Below are 18,978 nucleotides of genomic sequence, written 5' to 3' on the forward strand. Positions count from 1 at the left end.
ACTTCAAAGTAATGAACTTTCCGGTACAATTTTATTACATTTTGATTCGTTGAAAGTTTTATCAATCACAAATACTGCATTTCCGGTATTAGGACTCCCGCGTGTTATTGTTTTCTTCACTGTGAGCAATAAACCCAAGAAGCGAAGCTTCAATGACAAGTGGCTGAAGGAGCTACTTTTCAGCATATGGCTGACTTATGAAGATGGAAATATGTTTTGCACGCCATGTAAACGGGCTTATCAAAAGAACACCCTTACGAAACATGTTGCAGGCATCAACTTCCAAATGAGCTAATAGTTGCAATAAATAACAAAGTTTACCAGTTCGAACGTTAAAGGCCTACTGAAATGAATTTTTTTTTATTTAAACGGGGATAGCAGATCCATTCTATGTGTCATACTTGATCATTTCGCGATATTGCCATATTTTTGCTGAAAGGATTTAGTAGAGAAAATCGACGATAAAGTTCGCAACTTTTGCTCGCTGATAAAAAAAAGCCTTGCCTGTACCGGAAGTAGCGTGACGTCAGAGGAGGTAATATTCCTCACAATTTTCCTATGTTTACAATGGAGCAAGAGAGATTCGGAGCGACAAAGCGACGATTACCCCATTAATTTGAGCGAGGATGAAAGATTTGTAGATGAGGAACGTTACAGTGAATGACTAGAGAGGCAGGGATGGACGTATCTTTTTTTGCTCTGACCGTAACTTAGGTACAACCTGGCTCATTGGATTCCACACTCTCTCCTTTTTCTATTGTGGATCACGGATTTGTATTTTAAACCACCTCGGATACTATATCCTCCTTGAAAATGAGAGTCGAGCACGCGAAATGGTCATTCACAGTGACTTTTATCTCCACGACAATACATCAGTGACACACTTAGCTACTGAGCTAACTTGATAGCATCGTTCTCAAATGAAGATAGAAACAAAAGAAATAAACCCCTGACTGGAAGGATAGACAGCAGATCAACAATACTATTAAACCATGTACATGTAACTACACGGTTAAAAATTCTCAGCCTGGTAAGGCTTAACAATGCTGTTGCTAACGACGCTAAGGCTAATTTAGCAACTTAGCAACCGGACCTCACAGAACTATGATAAAAACATTAGCGCTCCACCTACGCCAGCCAGCCCTCATTTGCTCATCAACAGCCGTGCTCACCTGCGTTCCAGCGATCGACGGCGCGACGAAGGACTTCACCCGTGGGTTTGGCGGCAAGCATCGGCTAGGCGTCTGCTAAGTACCGTAAGTAGTCCTTGTTGTGTTGCTGTAAGTATTGTACTTAGCCGCTAATACACCGATCGATCCCACCTACAACGTTCTTCTTTGCAACCTCCATTGTTCATTAAACAAATTGCAAAAGATTCACCAACACAGATGTCCAGAATACTGTGGAATTTTGTCGAAGAAAACAAGAGGTTTTTGTATCGGGTGCGATGGGGTCCAACCACTTCCGTGGATTTTGTGACGTCACGCGCATAAATCCTATCCAAAGGAGTTTTTCAACCGGAAGTGTGGCGGGAATTTTAAAATTGCACTTTATAAGTTAACCCGGCCGTATTGGCATGTGTTGCAATGTTAAGATTTCATCATTGATATATAAACTATCAGACTGCGTGGTCGGTAGTAGTGGCTTTCAGTAGGCCTTTAAGTATCTTGTCTTTGCAGTTTATTCAATTGAATATAAGTTGAAAAGGATTTGCAAATCATTGTATTCTGTCTTTATTTACCATTTACACAACGTGACAACTTCACTGGTTTTGGGTTTTGTAATTCAATGACTTTTTTGGTAAAGTAGCGAATAACTAATTTCTTACTTTTCAAAAGTAATTGTTATAGCACTGTTTTTGAGGCACATTTTCCCATAATCTAATTTTGCTTGGTTATTTTGTGATATTTCTGAAAGATAATTCTCTCCCTCATTTTATTGTATAAACTGCAGATGTTCTTCCATCCTTGCAGTTTAACTCTCAAGTGCGGCACCACGATTCCCAAAGCCCTGAACACTCAGGAAAATCAACTTGGTTTCTAGAACTGTGCGTTCCTCATTGCTCCGTTATTACGTTTAACACCATGAGTACAGTATGTGGTGTCCTAAGTCAAAGTAGTCCTAACTTCTCATAGGATCTGCTCTAGTGTGACCCCCAGTCAGACATCATACATTAGATAGAATCTTGTTGTTCTGTAAATGTGTTTGCCCTGTAATTTCTCTATTAATTGAAGAACAAAATGTGAGCCCTCAGCTCCAACAAACCAAAGCAGTCAAACACTAGACTAGACCAGACTAGTAAAAGTCCAAGAGTGTTAAGTGTGTTGACATTCACAAGCGCTGACCTCTTCCCTGTGATCCGATCCAGTTCTTCGGACAAACCAGCGGATCTGGGACTGCTGAGATTTGGGGACGCACTCCAGGAAGGTCGAGTTGCTCTGTACTGCGAAAAGAACTCTCTCCTCCACCCGACCCACACCAAGACCTGAAGACGAGAAGGTAGGTCCTGTGCTAGTATGGTACAGTTTGTTTACAACTGGAGATCAAGTCCACGTACTGTCTTCTGTATCCCAACATTGGCTGGCGGGGTCTCCGTGCTTGATGTCTTGTCTTCTGGCTCTCCTGTGGAGAAAATACTGAATTCTTAGCAGTCTTATAGAACTTCTCCGGAAACCCTGAATCTACCGTATGTTCCCTGCTGGAACATACGGTAGGGAAGGGATTCATACGGCCCCATTCCTGGGTGGATCTCGCATGAGAAGGAGAGGGGCATGGTTGATTATTTTGCAATGTGGTTTGCTGAAAATGATGGAAAGCGGCACTCTACATAGCAACTGACGCTGTGGTTTAAATGGGGATTGCCACATTCAACACTCTACTGCCATCCGGTGGCTAAAGTAGATAGCGCACTATTAGATTACCATAGTAACTAATTAGATGGCCATAGTGACTAATTAGATGACCATAGTGACTAATTAGATGACCATAGTGACTAATTAGATGACCATAGTAACTAATTAGATGACCATAGTAACTAATTAGATGACCATAGTAACTAATTAGATTACTGTAGTAACTAATTAGATTATCTGTAGACTACGCTTTGTCACCACACATCCGTAGACTACGCTTTGTCGCCACACATCTGTAGACTACGCTTTGTCACCACACACATCTGTAGACTACGCTTTGTCACCACACACATCTGTAGACTACGCTTTGTCACCACACACATCTGTAGACTACGCTTTGTCGCCACACATCCGTAGACTACGCTTTGTCGCCACACATCCGTAGACTACGCTTTGTCACCACACATCTGTAGACTACGCTTTGTCACCACACATCTGTAGACTACGCTTTGTCACCACACACATCTGTAGACTACGCTTTGTCGCCACACATCCGTAGACTACGCTTTGTCACCACACATCCGTAGACAACGCTTTGTCGCCACACATCTGTAGACTACGCTTTGGCGCCACACATCTGTAGACTACGCTTTGGCGCCACACATCTGTAGACTACGCTTTGTCGCCACACATCTGTAGACTACGCTTTGGCGCCACACATCTGTAGACTACGCTTTGGCGCCACACATCTGTAGACTACGCTTTGGCGCCACACATCTGTAGACTACGCTTTGGCGCCACACATCTGTAGACTACGCTTTGTCGCCACACATCTGTAGACTACACTTTGTCGCCACACATCCGTAGACTACGCTTTGTCACCACACATCCATAGACTACGCTTTGTCGCCACACATCTGTAGACTACGCTTTGTCGCCACACATCTGTAGACTACGCTCGCTGGAGATCAGTTTTCAAAGAGCCCTGGAGACCAAAGGCAGAGAGAGGTTTTCCTTGTTTGCACAAACCATCACAGCATTCCCCACTGGCTGAAAATATGTCACTCTGACCCCGCTAGTTCAGCATCAGTGGGTTCTGTACTCTCACTCTCCCTGCAGGCCAGTACACAAGCAGGAACACGTACGGACAACTATTAATAATATGTTGCAAGTTAAGTACTTTTTTGTATGCATGAAAAACATTGTTACTCATTGTTACTATTCAAAGTTCTTGAAACACCAACAACTCAAACTATATTCTGCTGTCAACATTTTAATATTAATTTATATTATTGCAAATAACATAATTATTGTGTGAATGCTCCAAAGCATTGATATTATTTTCTACACAAATGCATCCATTTATTTTTATTATTATCATTATTACTATTTGTATTATTCTTTTTCATTATTATTTTTTTATTATTATTATTCTCCATATTTTGGCGCGCTCTGCCTTCCACATTTTCCATCCGATTGAAACCGTTCCAACTTCAAACTTTTCGGTCTATACGGGAATCGCGGGATTTGCCTTGACAAATTCCAAAAATTCCCATATTTCCCAGAATTTCCAGGTTTTCCGGCACATTTTTCCCGTTCAAAATGAATTAGCCATTTGTCGAACTTCCACCATTTCCACATTTGACAAAAAATGCAAACCTTTCACCTTCAACATATTCCACTCATCCAGGAAATTCTAATTTTTACAAGTTAAAAAAAATTTCAGGAATTCTTAGAATTCCCTTTTTTTCAAACCCCTTGGCAACTACTCCTTCCACATTTTTCAACTCACTTCAACCGTTCCACCATCCAAACATTCCTCTTAATAAGGACAAAAAAAACCAACGTTTTTTGAACTGGAAAAATTCCCGGTTTTCCTGAAATTCCTGGAATTCCTTAATAGCATTTCTTAATTAAAAATGTTACTACTTCAACATTTCACGACCGATTGGAAAAATTTCAACACCAATTATTTGAACTCATTCATGTATATTAATTTGTGAATTATTGTGTGAATGCTCCAAAGCATTCATATGGTTTTCTACACCAAAATTCATCTATTTATTATTATTATTATTATTGTTATTATTATTCTCCAGATTTTGGCACGGTCTACCTTCCACATTTTCCATCCGATTCAAACCGTTCTAACTTCAAACCGTTCAGTCTATTCGGGAAACGCGGATTTCCCTTAACAAATTCCAAAAATTCACAGATTTCCCAGAATTCCAGGTTTTCCGGGACATCTTTCCACATTCGCCAACCAATTTAAACCTTTCACCTTCAGCATATTCCACTCATCCTGGAAATTCAAACTGTCATTTTTCAAGTTCAAAAACATTCCTGGAATTCCCAGAATTCCCTTTTTTTCCAAACCCTTTTTTCTGGCGACTGCTCCTTCCACATTTTTCAACTCACTTCAACCGTTCCACCGTCCAAACATTCCTCTTAATAAGGACAAAAAAACAAAGCATTTTTTTAACTGGAAAAATTCCCGTTTTTTTTCTGAAATTCCTTAATAGCATTTCTTAATTAAAAATGTTACTACTTCAACATTTCATGACCGATTGAAAACATTTCAACACCAATTATTTTAACGCCTTCATGTATATTAATTTGTGGATTATTGTGTGAATGCTCCAAAGCATTGATGTTTTTTTAGACCAAAATTCATCTATTTATTATTATTATTATTATTATTATTATTATTCATATTTTGGCGCGCTCTACCTTCCACATTTTCCATCCGATTCAAACCGTTCCAACTTCAAACTGTTCTGCCTACTCGGGAATCGCGGGATTTGCCTTGACAAATTCCAAATATTCCCACATTTCCTAGAATTCCAGGTTTTCCAGGACATTTTTCCCGTTCAAAATGAATTTGCCATTTTTCAAACTATTTTGATACTTTTCTAAAAAAAGGGGACCACAAAAAATGGCATTATTGGCTTTATTTTAACAAAACATATCAAAGCACATAAAACATATGTTATTGCAATTTAGTCCTTAAATAAAATAGTGAACATACTAGACAACTTGTCTTTTAGTAGTAAGTAAACAAACAAAGACTCCTAATTAGTCTGCTGACGTATGCAGTAACATAATTGTGTCATTTATACACCTATTATTTTGTACACATTATGAGGGACAAACTGTAAAAATGTATTATTAATCTACTTGTTCATTTACTGTTAATATCTGCTTATTTTCTGTTTTAACATGTTCTATCTACACTTCTGTTAAAATGTAATAATCACTTATTCTTCTCTTCTTTGATACTTTCCATTGGCTTGGATGATACCACACATTTAGGTATCAATCCGATACCAAGTAGTTACAGGATCATACATTGGTCATATTCAAAGTCCTCATGTGTCCAGGGACATATTTACTGAGTTTATAAACATAATATGAATTAAAAAAAATGATTTTGCGACGATAAAAAATATAGATGTAATCATAGATGTATGGACTAGATACGCTATTGTACTTGGTATCATTACAGTGGATGTCAGGTGTAGATCCACCCATGCGTTTGTTTACATTGTGACGCCGGTGAGCTATTGTATCCTCCTACGGTGTGTAGTGAAGCATGTTTAGCTATTTCTCGTCCTGCAGTGGTAATGAAACTTACAAGAAACATACTTTATTTGTCGCCATGGACACTGGAATTAGTGATTTAGAAGAAGCTAAAACACTGTGGATGGATGTTAGCCGCTAGCTAGCTAGCCATGTCTTAAAGCGCCTCTTCCTGAGGGCGTTTCAGTGTTATAACTTCACATTTATCTTTACTTTTTAGGCCAAAATGCGTCCATTCTCCCTTTTCTGTCTACACACTGTGTCTGCTTGTAAGTACTCTGTGATTGTGTGCTGCCGAACATGCTCCTCTGCTGGTAAAACCAGCAATGTCACGACGTGACAACTAAAAATAGGGGGAACCGGTTCTTTTCAAACAGAGTATAGTACCGTTTTTGATTCATTAGTACCGCGATACCTTACTAGTACCGGTATAGAACTCTAGTAACGACATACCTTTTGGACGCAGGGATGTATCTGGAACAGGTGTGTCCATCCCAGGCACAGTAGGGGTCTCGGGCGAGGCAGCACTCGGCGCAGGCTTGACCGTAGAGGCCACACCTGCTGAGCGAAACCTGGGCCAGGCCCTGGCTGGATCCCACGTACAGCTGTTGCTATGGCAACACACAACGCAGAAACACATTGATGTAGTTTGCTGGCACATTCAGTCACGGAATAAGACAAATATGCACGTGAGCCAAAGGACTTGGTACATTTGATAATGAGACTTGAGGTAAGGAGGGTCCTAAACGGAACTTGCACCCCCCTTAGGACACAAGATAGTGGAAGCATGCCTGCACTAACACACACAGGTCAAATGTTACAAGAGATTAATGGATGCTTTGATTCAGGCTGAAGTGTCTGCTGACCCCCGTGACCTTTTAGGTAATGGGGGGGAAAGCAAGGCGAGGGTGAGAGAGAGTAAAGTCAAAAAGGATTAAAAAAAAGTTAACGGGGCTTTAAAAAAAAAACAACAAATAAATCATCTTGTTTTTGTTTGTTTTGTTTTGTTCTTTAAAAAAAAAAAAAAAACTCACAGTTGTAACTTTTTGGTATGCGGAAAAATAAACGAGGAGCTAAATGACTTTTGACCCCCCAGCTACCTCAAACATGTGCAAAATCAACAGGTTTCTTGCTTTGACATAGAAGACAGAGGAGCCACGAACATGTTGGACTGTGTTTAAATGGAGAGTACACAACTAGGTACTGGTACCAAAATGTATTTCGATACTTTTCTAAATAAAGGGGGTCACAAAAAATGTCGTTATTGGATTTATTTTAACAAAAAAATCTTAAGGTAAATGAAACGTGTTTATTATTGTAATTTAGTCCTTAAATAAAATAGTGAACATACTCGACAACTTGTCTTTTAGTAGTAAGTAAACAAACAAAGACATATTGTCATTCATCATTCTATTTAGTCAACATTATGAGGGACAAACTGCAAACATGTATTAATCTACTTGTTTATTTACTGTTAATATCTGCTTACTTTCTGTTTTAACATGTTCTATCTACACTTCTGTTAAAATGTAATAATCACTTATTGGGTGGTCTCAATACCAATGTTTTGGTACCGGTACCAAAATGTATTTCGATACTTCTCTAAATAAAGGGGACCACAAAAAAATTGCATTATTTGAACAAAACATATGTTTATTATTGCAGTTAAGTCCTCAAATAAAATAGTGAACATACTAGACAACTTGTCTTTTAGTAGTAAGTAAATAAACAAAGACTCCTAATTAGTCTGCTGACGTATGCAGTAACATATTGTGTCATTTATACACCTATTTAGTCAAAATTATGAGGGACAAACTGTAAACATTGATTAATCTACTTGTTCATTTACTGTTAATGTCTGTTTTTATCTGTTTTAACATGTTCTATCTACACTTCTGTTAAAATGTAATAATCACTTATTCTTCTCTTCTTTGATACTTTAGTTTTGGATGATACCACACATTTAGGTATCGATCTGATACCAAGTAGTTACAGGATCATACATTGGTCATTTTCAGAGTCCTCATGTGTCCAGGGACATATTTAATGAGTTTATAAACATAATAAACATTAAAAAAAAAAAAAAGACTCTGTGATGCTAAAAAATATAAATGTAATCATAGTAGTATCGACTAGATACGCTCTTGTACTTGGTATCATTACAGTGGATGTCAGGTGTAGATCCACCCATGGGGTTTGTTTGCATTGTGACGGCGGTGAGCTATTGTATCCTCCCACGGTGTGTAGTGAAGCATGTTTAGCTATTAATCGTCCTGCAGTGATAATGCTACACACAATAAACGTACTTTATTTGTCGCCATGGACACAAGAATTAGTGATTTAGACGTATTCACTGAGTTTATAAACATTTTTTTAAAAACTAAAAAAGACTGTGATGCTAAAAAATATAAATGTAATCATAGTAGTATCGACTACATACACTCCGGTACTTGGTATCATTACAGTGGATGTCAGGTGTAGATCCACCCATGGCATTTGTTTACATTGTGACGCCGGTGAGCTATTGTATCCTCCTACGGTGTGTAGTGAAGCATGTTTAGCTATTCCTTGTCCTCCAGTGATAATATACTTGTAAGAAACATACTTTATTCGTCACCATAAAGGCGAGGATTTGTGATTCAGAAGTAGCTAAAACACTGCCGACTGTGGATGGATGTTAGCCGCTAGCTCGCTAGCCATGTTTTAAAGCACCTCTTCCTGAGGGTGTTTCAGTGTTATAACTTCATCTTTATCTTTACTTTTTACACCAAAATGCGTCCGTTCTCCCTTTTCTGTCTACACACTGTCTGCTTGTAAGTACTCTGTGTGTGTGTGCGCTGCCGAACATGCTCCTCTGCTCGTAAAACCAGCAATGTCACGACGTGACGATGTGCCGTCATGCTCGTTAAAAAAAGGTACTTTTTAGAGGCGGTATAGTACCGAATATGATTCATTAGTATCGCGGTACTTTCCTAGTACCGGTATATTGTACAACCTTATGTAGTTTATTTGCTTCAATGGATGATTAGTGACTTGAGTATGGCTATAGAAAGTATTCTGCTCAGCCTCTGTGGTTCCTTCTTCTGGTCAGTGGACTCGCAATGGAAAATATGAACCGACGTTTAAAATGTGGATGTAAGACCCTAAAAATGTTGTCTGTGTAACATGTTTTTGGTTTGAGCTGTGATCTCCTACGTATGAAGGAACTGCAGTGAAGATGCTGAATGTGGTCCAACCTGCTTAGAAGATATCTCCATACTCAGAATGGGCGTGGGAACCTGGAAAAAAAATAAGTGCAGAAAAAAATATCAAAGTAAAGCAACGCCGACTCGTCGTGTATTTGTTTTGTGTGGTATCGAACCTGGAACACTTGAAGCTCTTCTAGCACCACTTCCTCCGTCAGCCGCTTGTCTCGGGTGATGCTCACCACCTTCAGAACCGTGCCAGCGTCTAAGACAACATACGACCTCTTATACTCCAACAACACCCGAAACGTCAAAAGTGTGTAGCCTCAAGTTAGGGGTCAGCAACCCCGTGACTCTTTAGCGCCGCCCTAGTGGCTCCTTGGAGCATTTTTAAAAAAATGATTTAAAATGAAAAAATATTTTTTTTGTTTTAGTATGTTTTTAGTTTGAGGACAAACATGACACAAACCTTCCCAATTGTTAGATCTACCACAGTTGAACATGTTTGTGTGTACGCTTCACTGATGACACTGTTTGGTCAACATCGTTTTGTCCGACTATATTCAGTGGTTCTTGAACCCACTATAGGCTGGGAAGCAACAGTTTGTATACATGTCAAATCTTCCACTCCTTCTTTGTCTCATTTTGTCCACCAAAAGTTTTATACTGTGCGTGAATGCACAAACGTGCGCTTTGTTGATGTTGTTGACTTGTTGGAGTGCTAATCAGGCATATTTGGTCACTTGCATAACTGCAAGCTAATCAATGCTAACATGCTATTTATGCTAGCTGTATGTACATATTGCTTCATTTGTAGCTATATTTGAGTTCATTTAATATCCTTTACTTGTATCCTCTTTGTATATAATGTATATTTGCATGTCTAATGACACATTATCTGTGTGTAATATTGGCTGCATTTCAGATAGTTGTTTGTGTGCCATGTTGCTCCGGACCACAGCAAACGTTACCTAGCTTGCCAAAGATTGTAATAAATCTATTACAATTTCCTTTACCTTGGACACAAGTTGGACACACCTTTGACCATTAAAAGTCAGTAATTCCCAGGAGTTATCTCACCTTCTGATTGGCCTCTGATTTACTAATGCTTTCTAATGTTGTAAAAATGTGTAGAATAAATATTACATTTCAACATTTCTGTCAACTAAGATTTGCTTCAGCCTGCGACACATAGTCATTTTGATAGTATGCTAATATAGCTAATATAGACACTTTCATCATGTGTTGCCTTCATTATAACACTTATATAAGACTTTGAAAGTCATTTTGATAGTAGGCTAATATAGCTAATATAGACACATCATGTGTTGCCTTCATTATAACACTTATATAAGACTTTTAACGTCATTTTTATAGTAGGCTAATATAGACACTTACGTCATTTGTTGTCTTCATTATAACACTTATATAACACTTTTAAAGTAATTTTAATAGGCTATTATAGCTAATATAGACACATCATGTGTTGCCTTCATTATAACACTTATATAAGGCTTTTAAAGTAATTTTGATAGTAGGCTAATATAGACACTTACGTCATGTGTTGCCTTCATTATAACACTTATATATAACTTTTAAAGTAATTTTGATAGTAGGCTAATATAGACACTTACGTTATGTGTTGCCTTCATTATAACACTTATATAAGACTTTTAACGTCATTTTGATAGTAGGCTATTATAGTTAATATAGACACTTTCATCATGTGTTGTCTTCATTATAACACTTATATAAGACTTTTAGTCATTTTGATAGTAGGCTATTATAGCTAATATAGACACTTACATCATGTGTTGTCTTCATCATAACACTAATATAAGACTTTTAAAGTAATTTTGATAGTAGGCTATTATAGCTAATATAGACACTTACATCATGTGTTGCCTTCATTATAACACTTATATAAGACTTTTAAAGTCATTTTGATAGTAGGCTATTATAGTTAATATAGACACTTTAATCATGTGTTGTCTTCATTATAACACTTATATAAGACTTTTAGTCATTTTGATAGTAGGCTATTATAGCTAATATAGACACTTACATCATGTGTTGTCTTCATCATAACACTAATATAAGACTTTTAAAGTAATTTTGATAGTAGGCTATTATAGCTAATATAGACACTTACATCATGTGTTGTCTTCATTATAACACTTATATAAGACTTTTAAAGTAATTTTGATAGTAGGCTATTATAGCTAATATAGACACTTACATCATGTGTTGTCTTCATTATAACACTTATATAAGACTTCTAAAGTCATTTTGATAGTATGCTATTATAGCTAATATAGACACTTACATCATGTGTTGTCTTCATTATAACACTTAGAGTATATAAGACTTAAAAATTTTTGCAGCTGCAGACTTATTAGTTTGTTGTATTTTTGGTCCAATATGGCTCTTTCAACGTTTTGTGTTGCCGACCCCTGCCTTAAGTCCATAAACCTGGACCTACTGAAGCCTGAACCCCTTACATGTCTTCACACGGTTAAGGACTATGTTGTACTGCCCCCTGGTGGCTCCTCGGGGTTAGCAGTCACCTACCTGTGCCCAGGAAGAGGACCTCGTACTGGCCGTCCTCCGCCAAGACCCGATCCACCACAATCTGCGTGAGGCTGTAGTCCACGCGGACACGCGTGAACACGGGTCGTCCACTCAGAGGGTGGACTGCGCGGTGCATCAGCGGGTGGATGCGAATGAAGCTGACGACCTCATCCGGGAAGTCCTTGGTGGTCTTGATCCTGGGGTCGTAGGTCTTGCTGGGGCACTACAAGACCAGAGACTAACTTAGATCAGTTGGAACTCACCAAGGGAACTTTGCTGAGAATTGAATGGCAGATCCAATGTTTGTCTTTGGCTCCCTCTGGTGGCCATGTGATGGATGACACATGTTGTGCCGTAGTAAGACCATGGTGACTATTTTATTGTAATTATCTCATGTGTTGCTATGTTTGTATTTTATGAAGGTTTTTGTTTTTCTGGGCTAAATAAGACATATGTTGATTGAATGAAAAACATTAAAGACTTTATTGATAAGATTGTATTACGTCAATTTACTTTAAATTATTTATTGAACATTGTGTTGATTGTAAAATATATATATTTAAATAATAGGGTTTAACGGATGTTTTTTTTTTCTTAATGTATTTATTTCATAAGTAAGATTGATTTTATTAATTTTATTTATTTTAAATTATTTATCGAACATTATGTTGATTAAATAAATTGTAAAATATTTGTTTAAATAGTATTTTACCGACTAAAAAATAATAATAATATATATATATATATATATATATATATATATATATATATATATATATATATATATATATATATATATATATATATATATATATATATATATATATATATATATATATATATATACCAATTCATTCATATTAGGGACAGTTAATTCATGAATATATAACATTTTAAGATTTTATAATTACATTAATTTTCAATGAAAGGATTTATTGAACATTGTTAATTGATTAAATTGTTTGACCGATTTTTTAAATTATTTATCTATATAGTGACACATTTATTTATATTGGGGACAATTAATGCATCTATCTCATTTTAACTAAGATTTATTTTATTAAGTTAATTTATTTTAAATGCTTTATTGAACATTATGTTGATTAAATAAATTGTGAAATATTTGCTTAAATGTTCTACCAATTTATCCTTATTTATTTTTTGTTAATGTATCTATTTAGTCACCAATATATTCATATTGGAGACAATTAATTCATGAATATATCACATTTTAAATTGGACTTTATTCTGTTAATATTTTATTAAGTACATTCATTTTCAATGAAATGATTTATTTTAATTGGTTAAATTGTAAAAATTAAGTGTTTGACTGATTTTGGATTAATTATCTATTTAGTGACACATTTATTTATATCGGGCACAATTTATGAATTTTTTGATCTCAATGCATTTTAATTTAATTATATTTCATTAACTGTATTAAGTTGTATTAGTTTTTTTTTAACGCGCTATTGTCTTGTCAGAGCAGCACATTAAAAAGTACTGTTTGATGTAAATTAAATAATATAAACATAGTGTTACATGCACTCTACATGACCTGCAGCCCTTTTTTATGTAACTAAAGATACTCTTGTTTTTTTGTTTGAATTGGGATGTCCTACTTACCGTTCCGGGACGGGGGTACGGTATATGTCCCTCATATTCTACCCATCTGTGGTCTGGCCCCTCCTTGTGAGCGTAGGGCCCGTTAAACACAGCTCTAATGTCCGACATGCTGTACACGCACACAGCTGAGCCTCTGAAAATGGAGCTGAGAAACAGGAGCGCAGGTTAAAAATAACCAAAATAAAGGAGATTGCAGGTGGGGAAACAAAAACAAACATGTATACCTGGAGGTGGTGAAGACTGCATACACTGTGGGGTTCTTCGGGTCCCTGGTGGGCAGCATAAAAATGTCCTCTACGGGAAAGACACAGTATAGGAAATATAAAATTAATGTTAAAAACATCCTCAGGAGCTTTTTATTTACCATTACGAAACTACTATGGAAAAGTACTGTTCTGGATATCATCATAATTAGAGAGACTGTAGATGGAAATGAGCTATTTAGCTCTATTCTGGTGCAGAACACACAGTCGTGGTCAAAAGTGTACATACACTTGTAAAGAACATCATGTCATGGCTGTCTGGAGTTTACAATCATTTCTACAACTCTGTAGAAATTACAGTGGTGGGGCTGTTGGGGCCCTGGAGGTCGACTGCTGCTATGAAGCGCTGCCAGCCGTCCATCACCCCGAAGGGGAATCAAGCGGTGGTGAAGGCGTGGGCTGGGGAAGGGTGTGTGTGTGTGTGTGTGTGTATATGCCCATTGTCTTGGGTGTGTTGATGTAGTGTCCATAGGCCTTGGGTCGTTCTGCAGGCCAGCAAAAGTTTGACTCCAGGTGTCGTTGAGGAGGGAGGGAAGTCAAAAGCGTCCATCATTGAGGTGTCCTTGGTGGGATGTTTTCAGAACAGCCTGCTCCTGCGTCGAGGCCATTCGAGGAAAAACATTCATGAAGTTTGGTTCTTTTATGAATTTATTATGGGTCTACTGAAAATGTGAGCAAATGTGCTGGGTCAAAAGTATACATACAGCAATGTTAATATTTGCTTACATGTCCCTTGGCAAGTTTACCTGCAATAAGGCGCTTTTGGTAGCCATCCACAAGCTTCTGCTTGAATTTTTGACCACTCCTCTTGACACAATTGGTGCAGTTCAGCTAAATTTGTTGGTTTTCCGACATGGACTTGTTTCTTCAGCATTGTCCACATGTTTAAGTCAGGACTTTGGGAAGGCCATTCTAAAACCTTCATTCTAGCCATGATTTAGCCATTCCTTTACCACTTTTGAGGTGTGTTAGGGGTCATTGTCCTGTTGGAACACCCAACTGCGCCCAAGACCCAACCTCCGGGCTGATGATTTTAGCTTGTCCTGAAGAATTTGGAGCTAATCCTCCTTTTTCATTGTCCCATTTAAAGCACCAGTTCCATTGGCAGCAAAACAGGCCCAGAGCATAATACTACCCTTGTGTAAATTGATTAAATTGTAAAACTTAAATAAGTGTTTGACCGATTTTTTAAATTATTTATCTATTTAGTGACACATTTATTTATATTGGGGACAATTTATTAATGTATTCATCTCATTATAAGTAAGATTTATTTTATTAAGTTGATTTATTTCTAATTATTTATTGAACATCATGTTGATTTAATAAATTGTAAAATATTTGTTTAAATAATAGTATTTTACCTATTTAAAAAAGTATATATATATTAATGTAGCTTCTGGCAAAGTGAATTTTTGACCATTATTATTATTATTATTTTTTTTTTTTTTTCATAAAGAAATACAATCATGTGTGCTTACGGACTGTATCCCTGCAGACTGTATTGATCTATATTGACATACACATACACAATATGTATATATTGTGTTTTTTCTGTTGATTTAATTTTTTAAAAATATATATATATATATATATTTCTTGCGCAGCCCGGTACCGGTCAGCAGCCCGGTGGTTGGGGGCTTTTTCATTGTCCCATTTAAAGCACCAGTTCCACTGGCAGCAAAACAAGCCCAGAGCATAATACTACCACCACCATGCTTACGGTAGAAATGGTGTTCCTGGGATTAAAGGCCTCACCTTTTCTCCTTCAAACACATTGCTGGGTATTGTGGCCAAACAGCTCAATTTTTGTTTCATCTGACCACAGAACTTTCCTCCAGAAGGTCTTATCTTTGTCCATGTGAGTTGTAGAAATGATTGGAAACTCAAGACAGCCATGACATGATGTTCCTTACAAGTGTATGTACACTTTTGACCATGACTGTATCCGTCTTTGAGCTTAACGTTTCGGTGCATTGTCCCTTCAAACTAACTTACGCAGCTCATCAAAGTGCGTGTCCACTCCATCAGGCCCGGGTATGGAGCACAGCAGTCTGGCCTTGAGGAAGGTGGTCCATTTGTTGGTCAAACTCCTCAGCCCGCCCACGTCATTCTGAAAGGCACAACAACATTTTATCGCCGCAACAAAGCTGCAGACGCACAGCTTGACCAAAGGGGGAAGAGATGCAACCTCATTAAATGTCCCGAATGCAACATCCTCGTTCATTTAATGGCATCCAGAAGTCAACCCGAGCAGACCGAGGATGAGGCAGGAGGAAGGAAGTGCAGGATTTTGTTGGACGTAATAAAAAAACAGCTGTTGATTGGTCGTTTGCAGAGGAGTTAGTAACTGAGTTACTTTTGAAATAAAGTAACTAGTTACTGGTTTTCAGTAACTAACCCAACACTGCTTAGGACGGAGGATTCTCCGTCTATTGCAGTGGTTCTTAACCTGAGTTCCATGGAACCCTAGGGCAGGCCTGGCCCTAACCAATCTGGCGCCCTAGACAAGATTTTAGGTGCCCCCCCCCCCCCCCCCCCCACATCGGCAGTGAAGTGTATATACTCACAAGAAACCGAGTAGCTTTGTCTTTGACCTTTGTTTTTTACTTAGAGAAAGCAAATTAACATATTATATGAGAATGTTACGTTATGATTATCTTTAACCGAATCACAGCAGTGCTCAAATTAAAAAACAGCATTCCCTCTCATGTGATATTGCTTAATGAACATTAATGATGTGCACTTCAACAACTAGGCTTACAACTATACCTAATATATAAAGGGGTGGAAAAGTGACTATTACCTGCAGGGAAAACATTAGCTAACCAGAAGGCAATAACAATGTAAACAAAAAACACCTGCTTAAAAGATGTAATAAAAATGTCCCTGAGGAATGTAAGGTGGGAGTACTGTAATTACCTAATGTTACATTATTTTCCATAACAATTTAGCCCCCTCCACAATATTAACCCGACGTTAAAACAGAACTAGCTATTTATTGATTAGCAATTGCCGAATCATGTAACATTAGCTTAATGCTAAAAAGCCAGGTTACTATCACATTCTGTAACAGACAAATAATTTCATGTAGGCTAACGTTACCTACCTGCTACCTCTGTCTTTTTCTCGTTTCTCCTCCTCTTCTTTTCTATTTTTTCTTCCCTGGGCACCTGACAGTTTTGGCCGTTTTGACATCTTGTGTTGATTTTTTGATGTACGAGTCATGATACGGGAAGGGAGGGGGCGCACCGTGCGGGGGGATGGGGGGGGGGGCGTAATGTTGTAACAAATAATATTTCTACTAAATAGGCTTTACTTTGCATTTTAATTAACGTGGGATTATTTTTTGTACTTACAAATAATAGTACCAATTTTAAAAAAAAATTTCCCTCCATTTGTGGCACTGGCTTGACGCCCCCTGATGGACGGCGCCCTTAGCATTTGCCTATAACGCCTATGCCACGGGCCGGCCCTGCTCGGGGGCCACATTTAGAGAAAAAAATGTGTCTGGGGGCCGGTATATCTATTTTTAGGAACACTAATACAAAACCTCACAATAATGTCTAATTCAGGGGTGTCCAAAGTGCGGCCCGTGGGCCATTTGCGGCCCGCAGCTAATAGTTTACCGGCCCGCCACACATTCTGCAAAAATTGCAAAATTGATAATATTGCAAAAATTAAAAAAAACATTTTAAAAAAAAAAGTGGAATGAGGTGAAATCTAACAAGAAAAAGTTGCAATGTTGACACAAAGCTGCCATGCAGGGTGTTTTTTTTCTTTTGTCTTTGTTTATTTTTCTTTTTTTTGCCATTGCTAAAAAAAAAAAAGACTAAAAATCTATGTTATAATGAATTATTACTTAAAAAATATCACTTTAAAATGTTTTATGTGGAAAAAATATTGCATATATTGTGTGGTTGCCATAAAAAAACATCAAAGTTTTCTTTGACAAAAGCGCATAATAGTTCAAACATAAAATGGACAGATATATCTGAAGTTGATCTCGTAATTTAAGTGTTAAAAGTTAAAAAAAAACCTAATAAAAATGTATCACTTTATGAGTGGGGGACCTTTTGGATCCCAAATATATTTAGTAGGATTTTATTTAACTTTTCACTGTGATTACTCAAAAATATTAAAGAATTAAAATTAACGGTGTCCTGCATTATTGATCTTTTAGGGCTCTAATTACTAAATACAGCATATTTCAGTTTTACTATAAAAAACAAAGTTGTCTTTGACAGAAAAGGCATAAAAACCTTTTTTTTTTTTTTACTTTATATCAACCTCAAGTTGATATAGAGATTTAATGTAAGCGTTAAATTAAAAAAATAAATAATAATTTGACTTGTTTTTAACCGTTTAATGACTGAGACCCTTTATGGTCCCCGGGAGCCCTAAAGGTTAAAAAAAAAAAATCCATATATTTTGTTAAGGTTTGAAAATGAAAAATATCAAAATGGCCCCGCAATGCTTACATTTTTCCGTGTGCGGCCCTCAGTGGAAAAAGTTTGGACACCCCTGGTCTAATTGAATGCTAAAAACATTTATAACAGACCGCCTTAAAAAAACGTAATGGAATTTTACATTTTTCTAAGAACGATACAACACAGAATATTGACAAAATATGAACATCACAGCCCCTTTCGATCGACATATTTTACAATCAAGTGAAACGCGACAAAAATGCAACAAACAGTGAAATATGAACGCAATAAACCCACCTACAATCTGATATATCACTAAGCTTTAGAACTTTGTTATGAAAATCTCCTTCCAAGTCTGTGAAAACGTTGCTTGGTGCCTCGTCTGAGCTGCTGTGACGTAGATGACCATAGTAACTAATTAGATGACCATAGTAACTAATTAGATGACCATAGGAACTTATCTGATAACCAT

At 37.2% G+C, this 18,978-nt stretch overlaps 1 protein-coding gene across 5 annotated transcripts in view; it reads right to left on the reverse strand.

Annotated features, from left to right (window-relative positions):
• Positions 1-18,978, reverse strand: part of LOC133658785 (semaphorin-3D-like) — a 146,794-nt gene that overhangs the window by 20,002 nt on the left and 107,814 nt on the right. For all 5 annotated transcript variants that reach the window (XM_062061172.1, XM_062061173.1, XM_062061177.1 and 2 more), the window contains 9 exons: positions 16,075-16,189; positions 14,038-14,107; positions 13,814-13,958; positions 12,188-12,410; positions 9,793-9,881; positions 9,668-9,709; positions 6,885-7,042; positions 2,558-2,622; positions 2,346-2,485 (listed from right to left, as the gene is read on the reverse strand). In XM_062061172.1, coding sequence (XP_061917156.1) covers positions 2,346-2,485; positions 2,558-2,622; positions 6,885-7,042; positions 9,668-9,709; positions 9,793-9,881; positions 12,188-12,410; positions 13,814-13,958; positions 14,038-14,107; positions 16,075-16,189 — 1,047 coding nt within the window. The remainder of the gene's footprint in view (positions 1-2,345; positions 2,486-2,557; positions 2,623-6,884; positions 7,043-9,667; positions 9,710-9,792; positions 9,882-12,187; positions 12,411-13,813; positions 13,959-14,037; positions 14,108-16,074; positions 16,190-18,978) is intronic.

The sequence above is a fragment of the Entelurus aequoreus genome, linkage group LG10 (genome assembly GCF_033978785.1).
Source record: "Entelurus aequoreus isolate RoL-2023_Sb linkage group LG10, RoL_Eaeq_v1.1, whole genome shotgun sequence".
NCBI classification, from domain to species: Eukaryota; Metazoa; Chordata; class Actinopteri; order Syngnathiformes; family Syngnathidae; genus Entelurus; species Entelurus aequoreus.